The following is a 24,063-nucleotide window of genomic DNA, read 5'->3' on the forward strand; positions in this document are numbered from 1 at the left end:
TTTGTTCACTGAAACATATGAATAAATGATATTTTTTTTTTTAGGGGAGATGAGGGATTCTTCCATGTATGCAGTGCACTACATACATTTTTTGTAGTTCAGTGTATATTTCTGTTAATGAATTATAATAGTTCTTATAGAAAGAAAAAAACATTTTTTTTTTTTTTTTTTTTTTTTGTTCTACTTCGGAATATAATGGTTCGACTATATTTGGAATAATGTACATTCACAAGTAGGAACATAGTCTTCGAAAGAATAGGAAAGGAATATAAAGGAAAAGGAAATAAAAAGGAAAGGAAGGAATAAGAAGAAAAGGAAAAGGAAAAGGAAAGAGAAGGAAGGAAGAGTAGGTAGGAAAGTAAAAATGGAAAAAGAATGAAATGTTCTGAATGAAAAAGTAGAAGAAATCTATTGAGGATGAAAGAGAAGGAAAGGGTCTAAGGGATGCAAAGGAACAGGAAGGAAAGGAAAAGAAAAAGAACTGGAGGCAGAAGGATAAAAAGTAAGAGCATAGGGAAGAAGAAAAAGGGGGAGAGGGAAAAATAAAGAAAAGATAAACAAACGTCCAGAATAGAAGAAAGTTTAACTTCCCAAATAAAACTTTTATTATTTACAAAATAAAATATAGTATATTAAGTAATGTTACCATGTCGGCGTCATCTGGGAGTATACTGACGGTTAAATATCTTCATTCATAATTGTGTGGATACATACATACATACATACATACATGTTATGTATAGTGCTCCATTTATTATATAGTGTTAGTAGATAAATGAATATATTCCATTTTATTCCGCTCCCTTTATTTACATTTTTTTTTCTTTTTAGGAGGAGGAAATGAGGAGGGTGTTCCCATCAAAAGTAGCAGAATCTGAAATCAACAGTTCCGGAGACACATCTTGTAAGGATGGTGGTAGTGGTTCCATTTCAAGTGTAGAACAGACATTAAAGGGACATGATGATATTGCAAGTGATGCTGAGGACATTGCAAAATATTTCTGTTATGTGTATGAAAAAAAAGAAAACATTTCGCAAGATGTTTCACCCTGTTATTATTTATATTACTACCTGGGGGATTTGTTCTATAACAGTATGGAGAGTGAAGATTCATTCTGGCGCTTGATGGGTATAGTTAGCCAACAGCTGGGGGACATAATTGGTTATAATCAGACATGTAAAGTTGAGCTTAGCAAAATTAAGAAGGACCTTTTCATATGGGAGAAGAAAGTACACGACTATTATAAAGACTACACTACAATAGGAGAAAAGTTAAACACGAAGAATGCTGACACTCCCTGTAGTGAAGCATTACAGGAATACCTACGTAATGCTGCTTTAGCATATGGTCAAATAGAGAGCTATTGCTTGGAACCTAATGGGGGGGGCATAGAATATTGCACCAAGTTTAGCACAACATATAAGGACCTTACTCTCCCAAATGATTTAAGTTCGATGTGTGGATCAACATCCACACGGTCAACTACATTTGTTCGACCTGAGCAGACCAGGGAGCAGCAGCAACTAATCCAGGAAGAAGCAAGACGTAGAAGCGCAGAAGCCGTGACAGATGGTAGCACTGCCACCACGGGCTCCGACTCGACAATCGCACCTGGTGCTGTAGCTGGTGGTACCATTGCCACGATCGGATTACCAACCATCGGTTTCTTTTTATACAAAGTAATTAAAATATACGTGTATACACATACATGTATACACATATATGTATACACATATACATACATATAAGTATATATATATATATATATATATATATATATATATATATATATATATATATATATATGTATATATGTATATATACATATATATAGGTACATACATGCATATATACATATATATATACATACATGTATACATATGTATATGTTCTTCCCTTTTTCTTTTTTTTTTTTTTTTTTTTTCTTTTTTTAGTATACTAACATATTTGATGGAATAAAAAACTCCCTCTTTGGTGGACTCAATAACGGCAACAACAGAAGAGGAAGAAGATCTACTGGTCGACATAATTTTCAACACTTTGACGACACTTTAACAGACAATGATTCTTCTACACTAGGAGACGACGGTTCCACGACCTTAGGTGGTGGTGGTGGTGGTGGATCATCCACCTTAGGTGGTAGCTCGACCGATGTTTCTACCATCTATAATGATGGACGAGGTCGACCATCACCACCCAAAGGAAGGGCAGGAACAAATAATAGAAGACAAGGAAATATACGTTATTATGCTACGTAATATTCCTTCACTCTTTTCCTTTTCTTTTCCTTTTCTTTTCCTTTCCTTTTTTATTCCTTTTCTTTTTTTTTGTTTTCATTTTCTTTATTCCTTTTCCTTTTCCTTTTTTTTTGTATTTTTTGAATATGTTTACACTCATGTGTAATCCATATATGTGAAAGAGAAAAAAAGAAAAAGAAAAAAAGAAAAAGAAAAAAAGAAAAAGAAAAAAAGAAAAAGAAAAAAAGAAAAAGAACAAAAAATTAAATTGAATTCACAGTAGCCAAAACAAAAGAAAAAATAAAAAGAAAGTAAAAGGGAATCAAAAGAAAAGTGTTTGCTTCTCTTTATAAATTTTCTGCAGTGTATAATTATTGCGCACGACCGATTCACTAATATGTGTTTGTCGCAGAGGATCTCGCATCCCCTTATGCCATTTTTTTAGTTTTGGTGTGATTTGACGTCAGGCCTTGTCTTTTTGTTCCCTCTTTTTTTATCATCATTGCAACGCATATTTAGATCCATGTTATTATTACATTGTAAGAGGAATTCACCTGATATTTGTTTGCATGAAACAGAACCGATATAAGAATAGAAAATACATCAAAATTTTTATTACGGATGTAATATGACAAGCAAACTGCCCCTCTGAAGCGTAGGACAATGTTCTCCTGCTTAAAGCGTGTTTCACCTTTTATTAGTATAAAGGTGAAGACCCCTTTAAAATGGGTTAAGGGAACTTGCCCCTATCTACAGTATAATCCTATGTGAAAAGTACATTCCGTTCTAACTCCATTTCGGAGAGTGTTAATCCTTACTGCACGTTCAGATTTTTAAGAGAAAAGGTGAAATAGGAACACTTGCTTAATTACGAAAAGGGGGCATAGCCATGTAACGGTTTCTGAAATGCTCTTCACAAATTTACGGAGTGAAGAAGAAAAATTGTACATTCATATATGTACATATATGCACATGCGCCCCAATTGTACCACAAGAGAAAGCTCTTATTCATAGTAACGCTGAGAAAAAAAAGAAAGTCGCATTTTAATGGAAAAAAGTTCAGGTGAACATTTCTGTAATTTTTACATTATCTGTTCTGACCCTCCTCTGCTATTCCGTTACTCAGAAAGGGAGATAAATAAATTCTCGCTTTAAAAAAAAAAGAAAAAAACTATAAGACACGGTTCAATAGTAATTACAACTCATTTTTATAATCGAGCAAATATACATACCATACGTTTAAAAAAAAAAAAAAAAACTTATCAAAAAAAAAATCGTTCCCCTTCCTTATTCACTTTAACTTTCATTTTTCACAAACATCTATAATTACTCTCATCCTGATACCTTATTACGCATTAACTGCGAATTCATAAATTGTACATAAAAGGCTTAATAACTGGATTAGCTAATAGAAAAATATGGGACTGTACAGTAAGAGAGCACTTCAATTTTTAATCACACACATATGAACATACCTACACCTATGCATACATGTATATGTAATGATTAAGAGAATTTGTCACTCATTTTAAAACTATGAGATGGGGATAATTCCATTTACAGAAGATGAGTCTTTTTTTATAATTTTTTTTTTTTTTCCCACGTTCACATTTACATCCTCCTTCCATATATATGTTTTCCCCATTCATTGATCATTACAGAAATGCAACACCATTAAAATAAGCTTTCAAATGTTAGTGTTGTTTAAGACCTGCTATATATAACTATCGCGAATGACATATTCATAATGCAATGACAAAGGCGTCTTAATTCTGCTTTACACTATCGCACCAGTTAAAGTACATACATTTTCTTTTTACTTAGTTTTATTTTGACTTGTTTTTCACCATTTTTTCCTAATTTTTCACTCTTTCTACTTGTTCGTACTTTTTCCCCTTCTACGGCATTCCTGATACACTTCCTGAGTGATCTACTTGAATAAATAAGCATTAAAACTAAGCCGCTAACGAGGAGATTATACATATATTTTTTTTCCCTTAATATAGGTATAAACCCGTCACATTTACGTTTTCGCATTTCAAATTGGGCAAAGTAAACTATTAAAAAAATAAAAAAAATTCCGTTTGAAAATTTGTTCATTCGTTCATTTGTTCATTTGTTCATTCTGTTATTTAAAGTACCGAAATTTATATAATAACACAGTATTAAAAAGGAACAATTATTTTATTTTATTTTTTCTCTAAACCTACGGGAAAGAAACGAATAAAATAAGAACGTACAGTCCTACATTTTTAAACGTTACAATCTGTTCATCGTACGTCATTATCTCCCTGAACGTTATATGCATATGTATAATATTATATAAAAATACTTATAGTTCCATGTAGCATGTGCCGAGCTTTAACTTTTCGCCATTCGAGTTTCTTATGCTTCATTTTCCCCTCTATAACTGCGCATACCAAAGTTAAAATTTTTACACAGTTGCGTTCAACTTTTACCCCCCCCCTTGAACATTTCTTTGGGAATACAAAAATTATCATTTGAAAGATCCTGGAGGGAAAAAACGAGCACTGCCCTATGTTTCGCGGCTACATGGATAAACTCTTCCCTTGCCTACCTTCTGCAAAGATTTACGGGAAGAGAATAAAACGCTCGTAGCTCGTAACAGAACTGCGCCCCGCTGAAAAGCTGTTCAGTGAGGGATTGGCGCAAGTATCTGTATATGCAGAGGCGTTCGTGCCACATTATAATCGAGTGTGATATAAATACGCAACTGTGACGTACGAACAACACCAGTTTTGATTCATTCTTCCACCTCCGCAACACGCATTTACGGAATCCACACGTCCAGACACTTAGCTCTGTAAAGTACGCTTGAAATTCCCATCTGCGTAAATTTGGTAAGTTTTCACTCGTCGGCATTGCGTTCCTTGCAAAACTTGTGTTGAACTGTTTGCGCCAGTTTCCATAAACATCCAATTTGCGATTTTTTCTTCCACTCGTTCATATTTTCCCATTTCCCTTTTTTTTTTTTTTTTTCCCATTTTTCCTTAATGTACGTGTGCAAATGTAGTGAGCGATGCCACGCACTGCTTCACCTTTGCCTATGTATATACAAATACATAATACAAATGTATGAGAAAAAAATATAAACTCGTAAATATATGCGTATAAGTAACTACATATGTGCGCAAACGCGCTTACATTTATATACACATATGCAATGTTACATGCGCGCGCGTAATCATCTTTACACATACGAGTATATAATGCATATAATTATTTTTTACCTTTGAGCCGCACAAAATGTACGTGTATAATGTGGTTTGATTACCCTGCCACGTACTCTTCCCGCCTCTTATACATGTTTCCCCGCCTGTTTATACCTTTTTTTTTTTTTTTTTTTTTTCTTCTTTTTTTCCCATTTTGAGAAACCATTTTTTTTGAGAATGGATTTTCATTAATGTAACATTATTTTTATGAAAGTACAATTTGCGTGGATAATTAAAACTTCTCAAATTTCTCCGCCCCTCCCCCTTCCAGAGCTTATTTATTTTTTTTTTTTCTCGCACAAGAGTAATAATATATGAATAAGCATTACTGCTTCATTTAAACGCTTAATATCGTACCAAAATGGCAGAAACGGAAAATTCAGTACGCGCTTATATCAGAAGAATTTACGTGAAGACTTCACATGTAAGTAAGAGAAAGAAGTGGAAGGACATGGAGAAGCGCAAATATTTGTGGAGGTTGATGTGACATGAAGGGGTGTGAGAGTTCCTTCTGAACGACCCCCACAGTAAGCGCCCGTTGCGTCCAAATCCCATGTTCCACAAGAAGAATAACAAGAAATATTATTCGCGAAAATGATGAACTCGTTGTTAGATGCGTTAGACATGACGTGATCATTTATGCTTACACAGTTGTGTGACCATTTGCTAATTGTGCTTCTTCCCCAACTGATTTTTTTTTTCTTTTTTTTTGTCATTTATTTCCTCCTCTTCAGTTTGTGAAAAACTACATGACAGCCACCGACCAAGAAATGCAGAACAATGCCGACCCGATAATGGATATTATAGCAACTGCACCAAGTGACTCATTGTACTTTATCGAAAGAATAAATCTCATTTCAGCTGTAATAAGCATCAGCACTTCCTTCCCCTACTTGGCGTACCTAATCATACACTGGAAGGAGTGCTCATGCAATGAGATCCTAAGATGGTGGATTGTAATTAACAGTTTGTTGCAGCTTGTACAGGCCCCCATCCGATTTTTCCTGTACTTCCTGTTGAGGAAGTATAAGATGGAAAATGAGAGGATGCACATTCACGCGTAAGCAATTAGCTTTTTCTACCTTATTGCAACGCATTCGTGCGAGAATGCTATGTGTGGATATATGTATTCTGTTACCCTTATATGAGAATCCCATTTATGTATATATGATTGAGAGAAAGCCGCATCTCCACATCATCACTGCTCATTTTCTCTCCCCCCCCTTCTTTGAAGACTGAGAAGACTCACCAGCTCCAAGGGATGGAAACTGAGCAAGAGGTTTAGCCTGCTCAACTATTTATGGTTCATCACAGGGACCATCGTAATGGTCATGACAAGGAAGTACACAAGAAACTTCTACTTGTGGTTTATATCATGGTCTATTATCCTGTCATGTGTGTTCCGAGTATTCTTTACAGTCATATGGTTCTGCTTTTTTTTCCCATATCATCAAAATGTTCCGAAACAAAAAAAAGGAGTGCCAAAACCCTTTTTCGCAGAAATCCCTACCTTTAAATATTCACCAGACAGAAAATTAAAGAACGAGTCCTGCTCCATTTGCCTATCCGACTTTGTCGAGAAGGATGATATTCTTGAATTAAGATGCTTACACAATTTCCACACGAAGTGCGCCAAGAAGTGGCTCTCCCAGAGGAGGCAATGCCCTCTCTGTCAAAGGGATGTTATGAAGAACGATTAACTTGTTATGAAGAACGATTAACTTGTTATTAAAAACATTTAACTTGTTATGAAGAACATTTAACTTGTTATGAAGAACATTTAACTTGTTATGAAGAACAATTAACTTGTTATTAAAAAGATTTAACTCGTTATGCAAACATTTACAGGAACGCTCTTTTTATGTATAACTTTCGGTGGATGCGTGTATCTATCGCTTGCATTCTACCCCCCATCCGTGTAAATTATCTGGATATATGTGTATTTCTCCCTGGATAAATAACCCACGGTTCTCCCCCGTTTTATTAAGTTTCCCCCTCGGCGCCTTCGACATGTGCATATTGGTACAATGTAATAGTTTATGTGTACACGCATACATGTACACGTATATGGGTACCCGTACTGTGCGTCCGTTTCTGTTTTTTGATCACCAGCCCACTTGTGCTATTACCTCATTCGCTTTTCCCATTCCCCGTTTTAATTATTTTTTTTTAAATTTACTTAACTATCTGTATACCACCACTTATCATTTGAGGGCGCTCCCCCCGTATTCATTTTTCGTTTCACTTTTCTTTTTTTTTTTTTTAATAAGTATTTATTAAGAATGACATTTTAATGTGTATGTGTATATATGTGTAGTGCCTTCCCCCCAAAATTGTGTGCAAATTATATATGTACACCAAGAAGTTTATGCCTATGTGTGGCGTACGATCAATCACGTACGTACGTATGTGCACCCCCTCATGACTGCATACGTTTGTTTTAATGTGTGCCGTTTTCTTTAATCAATGTAACCATAAGTTATAAAATCCGTTTTGTAAGCATATGGATACCAACCGTATTCTGCAAAATAATTACCAACTCTTTAATACATATATATATGCACACCTACAAACTTTATCGAAAGGTGCCTATTTTTGTAAAATTAAATATTTTTCCTGTCAACCTCATTTCACCTCTTTTAATTCGCATTGTTCCAAATAAGGCGAACAGAACCATGTATACGCATTAACATTGCCCCTCCTCTGGATCTTTCGAAAATTTCCCCTTCACCAATCAAAATATCTTCTCTGTGTGCATATTTTCCTTTGGCACAATTTTGCCTGCTCAACCATTTTGTAACCCACTTAGCACCTACACATTGTAAATGTCTTATCAATTGAACGGCCTACTTCACAAAAATTGAAAAGACAGCCTTATGATAGTCTACAATAGAGGAAGAGAAACAAATGAACGGTCTCCCCTACTCCCAATTGTTGATTAATCTACCAACATAATCCACAAACGCAGTTTTTTTGCGCACGAATCTACCCAAGCGGTGCAAAAAATGAGACATAAAAAAATAGAGGGGTTAAAAAAAAAAAAAAAAAAAAAAAAAAAAAGACTGCCAAATTAAACAACGGATTTTGCATCCCCATTTTTCCAACTCCATATAACAGAAACAATTTTCCGATTGGGCGATTTTGTATAGGAAGATTAGAGCACATTCCACGGGGCGGTAATATGTAAACACAAATGGGTGCATCGATGTGGCGGCACCCATATGTGTATGCCTTCATCCGCAGAATTTTATCTCAAAATATTTTATCCCCAACATGTCATATGACCGAAAACGGTTGACATGCACAAAAAAAAAAAAAAAAAAGAAAAAAAGAAAAAATACTATTACCCCATTTCGATGCTGAAATGAGAGCAGCCCTTTTAGTACGGTTCCCGGTTTGAATCCTCAATCGGTTTGATAATCATTAGGGGGTCACAATTATATTCGTGCAGCTCTTCATTAAATTTGAATTTGGATAAATTACTAAACACGCTATCCTTCTGCAATGTTTTGGAGGAAGACAAAATAGAGGTGGAATTTTCCTGTGTTTTGCTAAAGTCGTTGGTTAAGTCGATGGTTACGTTATTAGTTGTGTTTACAGATGCATCCATTTCTTCGCTTTTTAAACTTTGTAAAACACCCATATATTTATTGTACAGATCTTGATTATTTGGGGGGTTATTATTCATTTGTTCCTTCCTAGGTTTACCCTCTATGTCTACCTCTTTCATGTGTGCCTTCTCAATTTTATTATTGGTTTTTTCTCCAAAGGGGGAGCTTACATTGCGGTAGGAATTGTTTTCTCCCTCTTCCGTACCTAACAACTCGTTTTTCTTCTCATTTGGGTTGCTATTACTGTTTTTCCTTACCATGTCTATTTTGTCGACCCTTCCATGTTTTTCTCCCACCCATGTTTTGCCATAAGGGATTTTCCCTCCTAATTTATTAGCTCCACTCAAAATATGAGAATCGTTCGAGCTGCACAAAATATTGTTATAATCTGATTCTTTTTTGAAATTTAAATAATTCAATGATTCATTTGGTTTCTTCTTCACGGAATGGTTATACTGTTCTACACTGCTACTCTGCGCAAAGTCGGAACTGACTGAGTCCAGCAGAATGCTGCTGGTGTTACTATTAGCCTCGTAACTCGTTTGAGAAATAAAATTGTAACTCCTTTTATCCCCTTCGTCATCGTTATAGTAATCCTTGCCACTGCTTTCTTTTTTCGCTTTTCCACGTGTATCAATAACGTCTTTGGATATCCTGTTGATTATCTTATCCCTTGCTGTACTCCTTTGTATATTATAATCAACAAGATCATTCTTCTTTTTACTTCCACTTGAATAATCCTTAATCTTGTTCTTACTGTTGGACATTTGCAGTGTAGTAATTTTTCGCGATGATGCCCCCTTCCTCAAAGGATAATCTGCGCTATTTTTTAAATTTTTTGTGTCATAATTCGATTTCCTTAATTGATTTTTTCCATAATTATCATCTTGGCCCTTCCCTTCTTTCTCCACATAATTTTCTGTCTCATCATCCTCGTCCGTGTTGTACGCGGGATATTTACTTCGATAATCATCCTTTCCATTTTGCCTATTTTTTATCTTATTCATTTTCTCCTTCTGTTGATATGTCTTATCATATGGAAGGGATTCCGAGTCGTTCCCAGGATATTCATTTGATGGTTTATTTCGTGGATCCTTTTTTTGACCACTTTTCGGACCACTTTTCGAACCATTTTTCGAACCATTTTTCAAACCCTTTCTTGCACCTCCCCCACTGACCACTTCCCCCCTAGGCTCGTCCTCCCTCACAGACCAATCGCGCTTAAAGTCGAACAGGATATCTTCGTAAGATTCATTCCTGGTCATCTTCTCCCTCTTACTCTTACTACCACTTATATCGTATGCGTTCTTTTTATTTGCATCCTTCAGTTGGGATGTACCCCTGACAAATTTCTTCTCATCCTTTGAGTGGCCATTTTTAACCCCCTTGTTCATTGACTTCAAATTAAAAATATCTTTTATCTTGGAACTGTTAAAGAGGGAAACATCGTGATTCCCCAGGTAGGATGAGGAGTTTTCACTTCCGCAATAGTCGTCCAGATTGTTGCACAGTTTGTCCCTGGGCACGGTGGCGCGGCTACTGCTATTGTTACTGTCGTTGCTGTTGTTGCGATTGTTGCTTCTGTTGGTGCTACTACCGCGGTCACTTCCTGTGCAACCCATGTGGGAATTCTTCCTCCAACTTCCGCTTTTACCACCGTCGTTATGATTGTTACTCCCACTGTTTAGAGCTGACAATGTCAGGCCCTTTAATGTTACGGTCGACTGATCATTGCCCAGGTTGGGGCCTCCCCCTGTCGCACTCTTCTTCCTTCTTTCCTTCTTACTAAAGGAGAGGAAATCCATATTAGAACTTCTACTGTTGGAAGAACTTTCCGATTCGTTCATCCTTTGGTTATTCCCTGATTTTTCGTTCCTTCCCACAGAATCAAACTTCTCATTGTAGTGATCAATTTCCTTGCTTTCACCTACGTTGCTTCCATCATCCGTCATCATCTTGTTTGTTGGACTGAGTCCATTTATCCGCTGATCATCTAGCAGGTCGTTCAAGCTATCTATAATTCCATCTTCCTCATCTTCCCTTATTCTTATTTCTTGTCTGTCTTCTGTGCCACTTTTATATTTTTTGCCAAAACTGTTTTTATTCGAGTTGATAAAGATGGTGAAGTCGTCATCGTAGTCATACATTTCGTTCTCATCCTTTGACTGCTCATTATTAGTGCAGTCCATTTGGTAGAAATCTCCCTTCGGTTTATCGCTCTTTGTCTTGTTACGTTCTTCCCGTATAGGGTCACTCTCTGAGTGCCTATTGGGGAATTCTTCCTTGTCTATATTACAATCCTCTCCGGAAGGAATATCAACCCCACCAGCACGTACCAAGTCCTCTGCGCTACGAAAAAATGTCTTCGAAAAATCACACACATTATTCCTCTGCTGAGTATCGAGCTCACTTTTCAATTTTTCGATAATTATAATATTATCATTGTTGTTTATAGTCAGCTCGTCGATTTCTTTCTTCAATTTTTGAATCATTTTCTCATAGGAGTTATATTTCTTCTGCGCTTCCATGTGGAATTCATTATACGCCATGGTGTTCTGTTCGAATTTGCTTTCCTTCTCTTGCAGCAATTCCAACTTGATAGTTTTTTCGTTTAAATTTTCCCTCAAAGATTTTATTTCATTTTTTAACATAATTTCTTGTTCCTCCTTTTCTATATGCATTTTATTTATTTCGCAAATGTTATTTTCCACATGTTTGACATTGCTTTTGTACTCGCTAAGTTGTTTCCTCAAATCGTGTATTATGCTCTTACTTTGGATGACTTCATTTTCGTATTGCGTTTTGTCGATGGCTACTTTGGTCAGTGCATCTAGTGAATCATCCCTTTGTGTCTTCAAATTAGCTATTTCCACTGACAACGTATGTATGTACGTTTCTAAGTTTTTAATTTTATCAACCGACTTTTTCAATTCAGACTGGATCTTTATAGCTGCGTCTTCTATGATCGTTTTTTCCTGTAAAATAATTTTGTAATCATCCTCTATTTTTTTCAAGTGACTATTTGTTACATTTAGCATGTGAATTTCCTGCTGCAGTTGCTGAATGATTAAGGTGCTATTCGCACTATGGGATGAATTCGTTATCTGTAAGTTTTTATTTTCCTTTAATACTTCATTGTATTGTATAGTCAAATCTCCATACTGCTTGTTTACATTTTCTAACTTTTCCTTAAAACCTTGGATAACTTCATCCTTCTTATCCAAGAGGGATGCGAATTCGTCTACCTGATTGCTGGAATCTATTAAATCCTCTTTTAACTTTTTAATTTCATTTTTATACACTTCTATTTTCTGCTTATGTAGTATATTTCCATCCTTCAGCTCGTCCATTTTGTCATTTCCTTCACTCAACTTATTTAATAAATTGTGAATATACTCAGTCAGATGCTTCTTCGTTTCGTTCGAAAAAGACATGATGTTATTAAATTCGGCTGATTCCAATTTTAGATTATTTATTGTATTCTTGTTCAGATTAAATTCACTTTCCTTCACTTTAATTTGTTTTTCTAAATTTTTCAGTTCATCCTTCAAAATGCCAATTTCACATCTTTCTTCATTGTATTTCTTTTCATACTTATCGCTTCTTTTTTTTTCTTCCTTCAGTTCTGCTTTCACTCCTTCCAGAACGGATTGCAATTCCTGCAGTTCTCTTTCAAGTTCTCTGCGCTTCCTCATCTCTTCCTCCTCCACTCCGTAGCTACCTGATCCCTTTATATCCATTCCATTGGAGGGGTTATCATTTAAAAGCTCTCCAGCTCTGTTATCACCCACCCGATGGAGCTTCTCATACTTCTTCTCCTCTTCGTTCTTCATCTGAAGTTCTGTCTCCAACAATTTTACCCTATTTTTCAGATGATAAATTTCTCTGTTCCTTGATTTTACGATTTTGCTTAAATTGCTGTCCTTCCTCACAGAGCTTCCATTTTTCGTTTGCATATCCCCACTTAAGGTATCCTCATCCGGATCGAAGTTACACATCGTGTGCTCCCCGTTGAGAAATTCACTTGAAGTGCTTTCACATGCCGACTCCTCGTCGCTGAACTCCTTCTTCTCCTTAATATCGTTCATCATCCTCAGTTCGTTTAATTTTCTGATTTCCATTTCGTACTCACTTAGTCTTTCCTTCAGGTATTTTATTTCTGTATTCTTCTCTTCCACTAAGAGTTCTCCCTGAATGGCATTTTCATCTGTCCAACCCTTTTTGTTTTCTCCCTGGGTGGGATGCTCCCCATCACTTTCCTTCCTTATCCGATCTATCTCCACTTTGAACTCTTTACATAAATTCTTGTAGTAGGATAATTCCTTTCCTAACGATATGGTGTGTTCATTGATTAGGCTGCTTCCCATTTGGCACAACTTCTTTTCCTTTTTCTTAATTTTGTCAATTTCAAAATCGTCAAAAGATTTAGTTCTGTTCTTTAAGGATGAGAAATCATCAGCAGATATGTTCTCCGTGGATTCATCCAATTTGTCTTTCTTCTCATTTTGTAGCATCTCCAAGGTGAATTTTAACTTTTTATTTTCCTTCATATAGGTTTCCTTCAACTTGCATTCTTCCTCCACTTGTTTGCACAATTCTGAAATCTTGTGCTCGTACTGTTTCGATGCTCCGGATAGGCTATGCTCATTCTGAGCTGTTCTGTTTGACTCATCAGGGACAACTCCAGCCTCTACCTGATTAGGTCTGTCGTCCCCTTCTCGATACTCCCCACTCAGGAACAAACTGTTTCCAATTTCTCCATCCCCTCCTTCTTTTAACTCCATTTGAGAGTTGTTCTTTCTCTTTTCTTTTACCAACTCTTTGTATCTCCTCTGCGAGTCTTCATACTTATCAGACAACTTTTGGAAATTCTGAATGGCCTGTATCAAATCATCAAAAATTATTTGCACTAATGGTGTGCAGGACAGGCATAATGACCCCTTATAATTTAAATTATTTAATTTCTTTCTTAATTTTTTATAACTTAAATTGCTATCAACATCGTTTGTCTCTTTTTCCATTGCCCCCTTTTCCACTTTCTCACTTTTGCTGCAATTCTTATTTTCCTTCTCTGGGAAGTCTTTCCCTTTTTTGCTTTCTTCACCGTTGGAATTTTTTCTCATTTTGTGGTTACTCCCTACGGAAGGAATCCCCTGTTTTGTAAAACATTTTTTCGTTTCACTCTTCTTTGTCTCGCCCTTCAAATCACTACTTGTGCTTCCCTTCCGTGATTCCATCTTTTTTCTCACGACGTGGGCATGATGTTAAAAGGGGGTAACTGCTGTAGAGGGTGGTGATGGTGTGGGTCGTGGTGGTGATGAGGGTGGTGATGATGATGGTGATGATGATGATGGTGATGATGATGATGGTGATGATCGTCGTTCCACTATATACCTCTTCTTGGCTACTTCTCCACTCTGCAAATTCAATCTGTTCACACGCTGGGGGAAAATCCACACCTAGACAGGTAGGCCGTGTAAACGCAAGAACACACTGCTAACAAGTGCTACCCCTACGTGGTACTCCCCACGAGGCAATGAGACGGGAGCTCTACTACGTGTCAAATTTATAATTAAACGATGCGCATCGTCATTCCAGACGATGTATCATCGCATCTTCAAAGGGGGGGGGAAAAAAAAAAAAAAATTCTTTTTCAAAAAAAAATTTCAAAAAAAGGTTTACTCCTTACACATAAACAGAGCCTACTGCCGTTAGCAAGCCCAGATGAATTATTGCCCTCAAAAAATATATACATATATCCACAAACTTACGTGTGAGGGGCTTATTTAAAAAAAAAAAAAAAAAAATGCGCAATCTTAGGCAGCAAAATGGAATGTGCAATTTTGCACAAATTTGCAAATTGGTGAAACTAAGGGGCTGGAAACGTTCGAAAAGGAGGAAAAAAAAAAAAAAAAAAAAAAATCAAAAAAGTGGAGAGAAAAATAAAAGGCGCCAGAAATTTATGGAGAATAAAAAAGAAGCCATTTAGAATGCCCGAAAAATCGTGCCACTTAATTACACGAAAGTAAAAGTGACATTTTGAATGTCCTTTTTTTTTTTTTTTTTTTTTTTTTTAAGTTGAAAATTCTTAGGGCATACTGAGTGATGTGCTTAAAAAGTATTTTTTTCCTTCCCTCTGGCAAAAAAAAAAAAAAAAATATGATATTTATTTATTTTTTATTTGCGATTTACTTTTCCTGAATGTGTAAGACTTTTTCGCTTCCGGAAATTCTTCATGATTTGTTTAGACTCTCCCCCATGCCTGTTTCCTTTCTTCCACACTTTTTCAGCATTCACCTTTTGCGCATTGAAAAGGATTGCATTTTATGCAAGAACAAGTAGGCAAATTAGCTTTAACATGTGCAGAAGTGCCGTCCACCTTCAATGGCGCAAATGTAAAGAACTGGGTAAAAAAATCGTAGACAATTTTAGATGTGGGCATTTTTAATTTCCCCTTTATTATTTGTTTTCTTACCTTTTTAATCTCATTTCTCCTTCGCGAAAATTTACTTCTTCACGTAACTGTATCGGTAAAAAAAAAATTGGCATCTCATGGAATACTTCAAAATGGGGGAAGCATCCCAGTTCGGAGTCCACCCTACCTTTTTTTTTTTTTTTTTTTTTTTTATTCCCCTTCTTGCTTTTCCTATTATGTGGATAAGAAATGAGTTAAGAAAAGTGCCTCCTCTATACATTAACCCCAGAACGATTAAAATATACTGCACGATCAAACAACGATACAACCATTTCTCTGCGAAAAAGCAAAAAGGGACAAGCACAGTTCCTGGGGTTGTAATATCTGAGCACAGTTTGACATGCGCATAAATCCTTCCTTCTCGTTCATGAACCCGTTCTATGCAAATTCTCGGGGCGCGAATTAAATGTTGTCTCGAAAATGTTCTCCTCCTTAGGAAAAGTTAATCACCCAATTTGTGAAAAAAGGGGCCAGAACATATCAGGCGTAGTGGATTTAAATGTCCCAAACGTAGGGCATACTCATGTGCGCTCCGCTTACTAACCAAAAAAATCGTCGCCCTTAATGCAGTTCCCCCATGTGAAATAGGTACAATTGAAGGCGAATCGTTTAGCAGCAATAGAAAGTTTTCTTCTCTGGTTTAAATTTAATGGGGCGTCGCTTCCATTTCGCATTTGCCAATTTGTGAAAGGTTTACTGATCATAAAAGGTGCTCCCCTTTCCTGAAGCACATAAAAACAAAAATGGGAGAATGTATCATAATTCGCTCTTTCCTTATCGAATCACACATGTAGCAAGAACATGTTGTTATTTCGCTCTATACGCGTGACGGTAACTGACTGAGAGAAACACTCTCTACTCTTTTTTTTATGCGGACGGAAGGAACAATGTGCCCCCTTGAAAGATAAACTTTCAACACCTATATATGCATATGCAGCGTACCAATTGTAGAGGGGAAACCTCACTCAACTGATGAGCCCATATCATCCGAGCTTCCACTCCGCAAAGAGGGGGGCAAACAAATTGGCCATTACCCCCTCAACAAGGTGAAAAGCGAAGCCACAATTTTTGTCCTTCTTACCACTGAAGTAGATACCAAAAAAAAAAAAAAAATGAGTGTAGCTTCCCTTTTTGTCAACCCAATAAAGGGTAAACTACTGAACAGAGTGAAAATGGACAAAGGCTACCTCCTGTACAGCACGGTGAGCAAACGGTTTGGAGAACTTCATCAGCCAAGAACTAAAAACGAAAAGAAGGATCACCTCGAAATGATTGACGAGGTATTCTTTGACATGGCCGACGCGATGAGAGAAAAGAAGAAACTGGAAATGGAAGAATATAGCAGCTTACATAGAAACATTTCCGAAATTATTTTGAACCATAACACATCTAAGAAGAACCAGGTTGTGAAGAACATAATGCGATACTGCATCGAGTTGAGCAGAAGTAGCAAAGTGGATGGTCAAAGAAATAAAAAAAAAAAAAAAAAAAAAAAAGGGGGAGACACGAACGAAGTACAAATGATCGAAGAAGAAGGAATAGTCGTAGACGTACTATTGGAAGAGGAAAAAAAAAAAGACGTCCTGAACATCATCAAGTGTAACATAAAAGAGCACTCCAGTCAGTTCAATTCATGCGAAATAGGAATTATTTTCAAGTGCCTCCTCAAAATAAAAGTAAACGATCCATGCATCGTAAATACACTACTGCAAAATTATTTTAGGCGAAATATGAAGTTCTCCCAATATGGGTCTCTATATGTTCTTCATGCCTTTGCCAAGTTAAAGTTATTACCTGAGGAGGAAAATAAATTCAAACTGCTATGCGCAGATATAGTGAAAAAAATTAACAATTTTGAGTTCAAAAATTTATGCTTGGTTTGTAACTACATCTCTTCCTTGTATAACTTTAACAAATTTTACACCAGAAATGTTGTGGAGCAGATATGCTCATATCTTATTGGGGGGAATTCCCACAACCAAGATCCCCATGAGGGAGGCCCATGTGTATACCCCGATTCAGTGTGGTGTCCCGATTCGATTCATTACGTGGCAAATGCATGTGCCAGAGTTAACCATTTGAACAAGGAACTTTTTCAATTTTTGAAGAATAAAATTGAAGAGAAAGCTGCACACTTTTCCATAGACCAGCTTGTCTCCCTAACCAATGCGTACAGTAAATTCAAAAGTGCAGAAGAAGCAAATTTCCTAACATTATACATACGCATAGCAGAAGAATTAATAAATAAATCTTATTTGCTCAAACCAAGACATTTAAGCGTTTTAGCCAACTCGTTCAATAATGCATGTGTGCTACATGAGGAACTGTTCCACATCATTACTGAAAATAGTTTACTTCTTCTAAGTTCTTTTGAACCAAAACAGATCGTAATGATTATCCATGCGTACGTAAATATCGGTTTATCAAACAATGCACTTTTGGAGTCCATCTGGAATACTGCCGTGGTATTTATTCACGAGTACACCTTGCAGGAGTTGTCCATGTTGCTCCAGGCATATACGAAGAGTTCCCAACACCGACAGGATTTCTTCCACCAACTGAGCCGAAAAATTTATTCGCTCATTACCACGTCTTATCCATTTCTGGAACAAAATGAAACTACCAATTCGGTAACATACACTGATCAAAAGTACGTAGAAATGATCCAAAAGACTAAGGTGGTAGAAAATTTAACTCCAGAAAGGGTTACATCAGAAAAACTATTCTCCATTCTATACCTCTTGATTAATCACCAGTATTATTGTACATATGTGGATAACCTCTCAACCGAGTCAGACGCCAAGCAGAATTACCGTCTCCATTCCAGGGAGCAAATCCAAATTGGCAGTCCCTCAAAAGGACCAACAACAAGTAACGATTTAAATTCAAATAAACATTTTAACAACTATAATGAACATACATTGAATGAAAAAAAGGACGAGCCATACGATTTTCTGATTAGAAAGGTGGGGATGATGGAAGAACCTCCTCATGCTAATCATTGTAGTGAGAATTACAATGGGGCGTCTCCTTCGACAACAACCTTGTCTGGTAAAACGAAACCACAGAAAGGTGACGATCCAAGTGAGGAACATTCTCCCCACGAAAACAGCCCCTCGTGCGATGTACCAAAAATGTACTATAACAGCTCAAATAGCCATTCATTGGACATAAGCAAAATGGAACAACTGCTAATAACCCATCTTAATAAAGACATAAATCCCACCTTGATATGCTCAATAATCTATTCCTTAATTAAAGGCAACTGCATGCTCCAATACGACTTGCTCATATGCCTATCCAAATTAGCACTCATCTTTCTCAAGCAGTTTAAAATTTCAGAGCTAGCAAATGTGTGCTCTGCTCTCTCAGAGGCCTATGTGCGTGCATCCGATGAAAATAATAGGCAAAATGAACTGATAGCGAAATGGCAAAATAGGAAAGATCCAGAGGAAATGGCTGATGAGGAGGGAGCTCCTTCATCCGAAACTGCCTCATCATATAATGTGGGGATATCGAATAGGAAAAACAAAAGTGAGAAGAGTCTACCAGCCTACGATGAACAACTATACAATTTATCCAAACAATATTTAACCATGTGCACCCTCTTTTTCGATAACGTACAATCCTATTTGGGAGGGAAAAAAAAATCATTTACTGATGTGCACAGTACGTACAAATTGATAACTGCCTTTGGAGGCCTCCGCATGAGCAAGTACTCCTCCATCTCCTTACATTTATTTAGTCTCTCTCTCCTAGAGATTAAGCACTTGTCCTATTTGCCCCTCCAGAAAATGGTAATTCATGTGTGCAGCCGCGGTGTTCAATATGTGCTGTGTTGGAGGTGAACACATGATACGATAACACGCTGTAAATCTCAGTTGCAGTGCCTCTCTTACATTTCTCCGCCACTAAAATGCTCCTCCTTCTTTGAATCCCTTCCCACAGGCAAATGCGTTCATGCAAATGAACGTCTATAATGAAGACGTCTATGCATTTATAAACAAAATACAAAAAACGAAAAAGAACAAGTGAGCTTTGTCATCCGCGTTATTTGAAGACTCCTTTTTTTAAAGTACACCTTTTTTTAAAGTACACCTTTTTTTAAAAAACACCTTTTTTTAAAGTACACCTTTTTTTAAAAAACACCTTTTTTTTTGTGAATATATTTGAATAGAACCTTTTACTGCAACTCTTAGCTCCTTTTTCCTAATTTATTTATATCGCGCCCGTTCATGTGCATAACTTAGTAAAAAAATTATCCAATAATATTTACATGTCTGCGCTAAGTTATTCCCACGAATGTATCACCCTCTGGAATAAATCCCATTGTACATCGCCATAATTCAACGTGATGTCCACCAATGGAAGGGCGCTCTACAGGTGTCCAATTCTACTCGTCCAGGATTTGTCTGCCTCTTTTTTTTTTTTTTTTTTTTTTTGCGTAAAAACGTGAATCACACATTTTTAGATAAATCTACAGAGAAAATTGAAACATCGTCATGCGAACTGCCCAAGTGTTGTTTCGTAAAATTGTCAACTGGTCTGTTCCATCACCTTGCTGAGTCCACATGGACACCACTTCGTACACGCAAAATAGGAAGCGACGCTTTACGAGAACATAACAAATAAAATGATACGATAGAGAAAATGCACAAGCACGATTCTTTTTGGTCTAACAGACTGTTTCAACCGTTTCGTAGTATCTTTTATATTGGTCTCCACGATTGATCCGTTCAGATGGTGCCTACACTTTTATACAAGCATGTGCGCACAGAACAATTGGTTTCTATATCCGTCCTGTGATCCCCATCCTATGTGCCCCTTAATCATGTACAGTTCTTTTTAGCCTCTACAACACGTGTGCATCCATTTCGTGTACTCTCAGTATCGCACTATCAATTCATTTTTCAACACGATGGACACTTTCTTAATGGTAAGTTCTCTCCAATGTATGCGCCCACAAACTCCCCCCTTGCTAAAGTGCAGAAAATCAAATCAAAGAGTTGTACATGATTTTTTTGGCCGCCCCTATTTTATTTCCTATTTTGTTCTGCTCTTTCCCTTGTGCATTCTCATTTCCAAAATGTAAGCTATTTTTAAATCGAGATGACCGGTACATAAAACGTGTAAGAAAAAAAAAGAAAAGGAAAAAACGTACATTCGTACAAACACAGGAAGAAGGGGATCCTTCAACGAACCTAACCATATGCATAAGCCCCCACAACTACCTACTTAGGTACCCCCATATATATAGGTTGCATTTTGACTTCCTCACGACGTGGGGTCTTTCGCCATGGAAGCAAATAATATTATGTATTTTTCTTTGTATCGTTCTTCACTCAAAAATAAATGTAATCCGCTTTAGAATAAAATATTGGAAATTTTCTACTAAATAATTTGACACATGTAAGTTAAGGGGGAAAAAAAAAAAAAAAAAAAAAAAAAAACTTATTGCGAAAACGTATTTTCCCCCCCCGACCAAAAATTTATCCCCCGAAAGCGAAAATATTATCTGTGTATTTTCCAGGTCGGTAAAAATAAGAAATAACGAACGGTCAGAATATTTACTTTCGGATAATGAGCATTAAAAAGGGATGAGACCAAAAAGATGCCTATGAATAATTATAAAGAAAAAATTTTTTCAGACGGCGACGGGACTCGAACCCGCAATCTTCGGTTCCGAAGACCGACGCCTTATCCATTAGGCTACGCCGTCACTAAGGTAAATTCCACAGCTTCAACTCTCTATCAGATTTCTTTATTGCCCCGAATATTTGGGTACTTTCCATTTAGTACTTGGCATAATAAAGAGAAATTTATAGGCAATTATAGTTTTCCTTGCTTAAAAAAAAAAAAAAAAAAAAAAAAAAAAAGTCTCCTTTTTTTGCTACGAATTTCTTTGTAATTTTGCCAAATTTAATGCCCCCTGCAGGGCCTCCTCAATAGCCCCCAGGAAAATTTCGGCGCTCGCCAGAACCAGGACAGTTTGCCCAACAAGTAAATTGTTTATATGTTCGAATTTTATCACATTAAAATGAAAGATAGCGAAATGCGATCAAATAAAACGTGAAAAAATAAATGCGTCCAAGGAAAATAGTTATGTGAAAATAAAATGTCAAAGATGAGAACGTTTGCCAAAAAATGCAGGGGAAATGACAAAAGAAAACATACCCCCTCACCCTTCAACAGAAATAACAAAGGTTAACGAACTCTCAACATTTGCATTAAAATTAAGAACAAACGAATTAAGTTTATAAAAAATATATATATATATATTCCCAAATTTAATATCCAAAGGAACATACCTTTAACGAAAACAAATGCCATCTGAATATGTACTTACACATATATATAACGCAGGAAAAAATTGAAAAGGGAACAAACTTGCCACAAATGCCTTTCAATTCCATTTGAGGCGTTATAGAACTGTGCTTCCGAAATACGCGATACAAATAAATCAAATAAAACATCTGCAAAGTGATAATAAAAACTGGCATTATCTACAAATAACCCCTCATATTTTGATGCTTCCTTTTTTTTTCTTCTACTAACAACGGGCATACACACACACCAGGAGAGGAGAAACCCAATCTGCTGAACAAACGCCTCGGCAACTAATTCTCAATTTTGCAATTCCACAAACCATCATTCAGGTAATGTATATTTTCGATGCAAATATCCTTGTTCACCTCCACGCTATAAAAAGGAAAGAAACAAAAAATATGATATATAATTTGGGTACAAACCATGTGCAAAAAAAAAAAAAAAAAACGATATAAACTCATTCGTTCTTATCCGTACATTTCCTTCGATGACATGGTAGTTATTCCTATGGCACACGCGAATTCTTTGTCCTCCGCTCGAATTTGCTATGATAGAAAAGGAAAAAAAAAAAAAAAGAAAAAAATGAAACTGACAGGGAGGTACTCATAAGTGCGCCTGTTCCACTATATGCTCTTGCATCCATGTACACATATATACGCTGACACCTATGCACATGTACATGTATCCTTACAACCACCGTGTTCGATTCCACGTCATCAAGCTTTCCACCAGGGGATGTAACTCCTGGACACATTATATTCGACCCACGCAGAACGTTCTTTATGGCTCCTTTGTCAACTTGTATCTGTGGCATCATGAAGGGGTCTACATAGGGTGGGGGGGAAAATAAATATGAGCATACGGATATGTGCAGGAAGAAACGAGTAAGAAGTAGAACCTACAAAGAGGATCTATGCGTTGGAGACTGGGAATGAATTCTATAAAAATTGACGCGTAGGGATTCATATAATTTTTTACACGCCCCACAAATGATAAAGAAAAAACTCATTTTTCTTCTCACATTTGTGCACTAATTTTAAGTTGGGCATCCATGGACCATTTCTTATTTGAAAAAAAAGTAATTCACTGTTCCCAATAATTACGGTAACGTGGTTTATGCTGTAGAAAGGTAAAAGGTAGAAGGGGGTGAATGGATTAGCATGCACACCCTTGTCACGTTTTCACGTCTACGACCCATTGGAGGAAATTAATAAGAATTAAAAAAAAAAAAATGAACAGAGTCGTGGTAGCCATTCTGATTGTCCCTCCTTTTAGTACCATTTTCCTAAAAACAGGGACCCCTTTTTGGGAAATATGTCCTCAATGAAATCTTCTAATTTGGGGTACTGCTTTAAGATCTTCAGAGAGAAAAAAAAAGTTTAATTTATGTGTAGGTTTTGCCTCTAAAGGAGTGCGCAATTGGGGTGACAACGAGGAGGGGATTCCGCAGGACACCACGCACAACATGTACGGACAGAACTACCATGAAGGTTGCATAAAACTGCGATAGAACTAATGTAGAAGCACAGATAGGCACGCAACTACATTGTTATATGCACGTCATGGCATCTTCCCCTCGAAATGTTCACTTCTGTAGCCAAAGTAAAACATAAAAAGTGCGGTTGCTCTTTTTTCCTTTTTTTCAGCAGCGCCAAAAGAGAACGTACCGTTGCTTTGATACTCCTCTGAACTGAGGACTTCATCAAATTCTGGGAGGAAATGTTGTCAGCGCAAAATCCCTTCATGGTTTAAAAGATATCTGCTAACGTTTCTATGCAGAGTTTAGTATTACCAAGTTTTTTATAAATGGCGCAAATTGGCACGCACAGGGTTGTTAAAAAAGAAAAAAGTTATCATAAGGTAATCCCTAACTATCGCTAACTCTTACCGACTTTCTCGAACTTCACTCAAACTCACCGCGATTGTTTAAATTTTTTATTACCCCTAAAACACGTTAGAATAATTTAATCTGCTAAAGAGAGTCATAGCCGTAGAGTGAATAAAAAAAAATTCGTGTTAAATTTATCAGCTTAGCGGACGAATATGTTGGGGGCGATCGTCATCTCTACTACACCACAACTACTTGGTTTACTACTCCTTCATATAAATTCTTGTGCACAGTCGCTTCGAGCACAGTCGCTGCGAACACAGTGCCTATCGTACTTTTTTTTCTAAAAGG

The 24,063-nt window shown here is 36.7% G+C and overlaps 5 protein-coding genes and 1 non-coding gene across 6 annotated transcripts; 3 read left to right on the forward strand and 3 right to left on the reverse strand.

Annotated features, from left to right (window-relative positions):
* Positions 1-647: 647 nt before the first annotated feature.
* On the forward strand, positions 648-2,259 carry PKNH_1002800 (KIR protein; the record flags this gene model as incomplete). The annotated part of the gene is made up of 3 exons (XM_002259477.2): positions 648-677; positions 832-1,680; positions 1,936-2,259. 3 exons carry the CDS (start codon positions 648-650, stop codon positions 2,257-2,259), a joined length of 1,203 nt encoding a protein of 400 aa, XP_002259513.2.
* A 3,573-nt stretch (positions 2,260-5,832) lies between these two features.
* Positions 5,833-7,171, forward strand: PKNH_1002900 (uncharacterized protein; the record flags this gene model as incomplete). Its single annotated transcript, XM_002259478.1, has 3 exons — positions 5,833-5,895; positions 6,206-6,531; positions 6,706-7,171. 3 exons carry the CDS (start codon positions 5,833-5,835, stop codon positions 7,169-7,171), a joined length of 855 nt encoding a protein of 284 aa, XP_002259514.1.
* Positions 7,172-8,850: 1,679 nt separating this feature from the next.
* Positions 8,851-14,319, reverse strand: PKNH_1003000 (conserved Plasmodium protein, unknown function; the record flags this gene model as incomplete). Its single annotated transcript, XM_002259479.1, has 1 exon — positions 8,851-14,319. One exon carries the CDS (start codon positions 14,317-14,319, stop codon positions 8,851-8,853), a length of 5,469 nt encoding a protein of 1,822 aa, XP_002259515.1.
* A 2,350-nt stretch (positions 14,320-16,669) lies between these two features.
* PKNH_1003100 (heptatricopeptide repeat-containing protein, putative) lies at positions 16,670-19,592 on the forward strand (the record flags this gene model as incomplete). The annotated part of the gene is made up of 2 exons (XM_002259480.1): positions 16,670-19,354; positions 19,506-19,592. 2 exons carry the CDS (start codon positions 16,670-16,672, stop codon positions 19,590-19,592), a joined length of 2,772 nt encoding a protein of 923 aa, XP_002259516.1.
* Positions 19,593-21,203: 1,611 nt separating this feature from the next.
* On the reverse strand, positions 21,204-21,276 carry PKNH_1003200. Its single transcript has one exon. It is a non-coding gene; the product is annotated as a tRNA-Arg (tRNA).
* An 898-nt stretch (positions 21,277-22,174) lies between these two features.
* Positions 22,175-23,629, reverse strand: PKNH_1003300 (cell cycle regulator protein, putative; the record flags this gene model as incomplete). The annotated part of the gene is made up of 6 exons (XM_002259481.1): positions 22,175-22,256; positions 22,362-22,429; positions 22,576-22,709; positions 22,906-23,003; positions 23,163-23,242; positions 23,552-23,629. The coding sequence occupies 6 exons, from the start codon at positions 23,627-23,629 to the stop codon at positions 22,175-22,177; spliced, it is 540 nt and encodes a 179-aa protein (XP_002259517.1).
* Positions 23,630-24,063: the final 434 nt, after the last annotated feature.

The sequence above is a fragment of the Plasmodium knowlesi genome (assembly GCF_000006355.2).
Source record: "Plasmodium knowlesi strain H genome assembly, chromosome: 10".
Classification (NCBI taxonomy): Eukaryota; Apicomplexa; class Aconoidasida; order Haemosporida; family Plasmodiidae; genus Plasmodium; species Plasmodium knowlesi.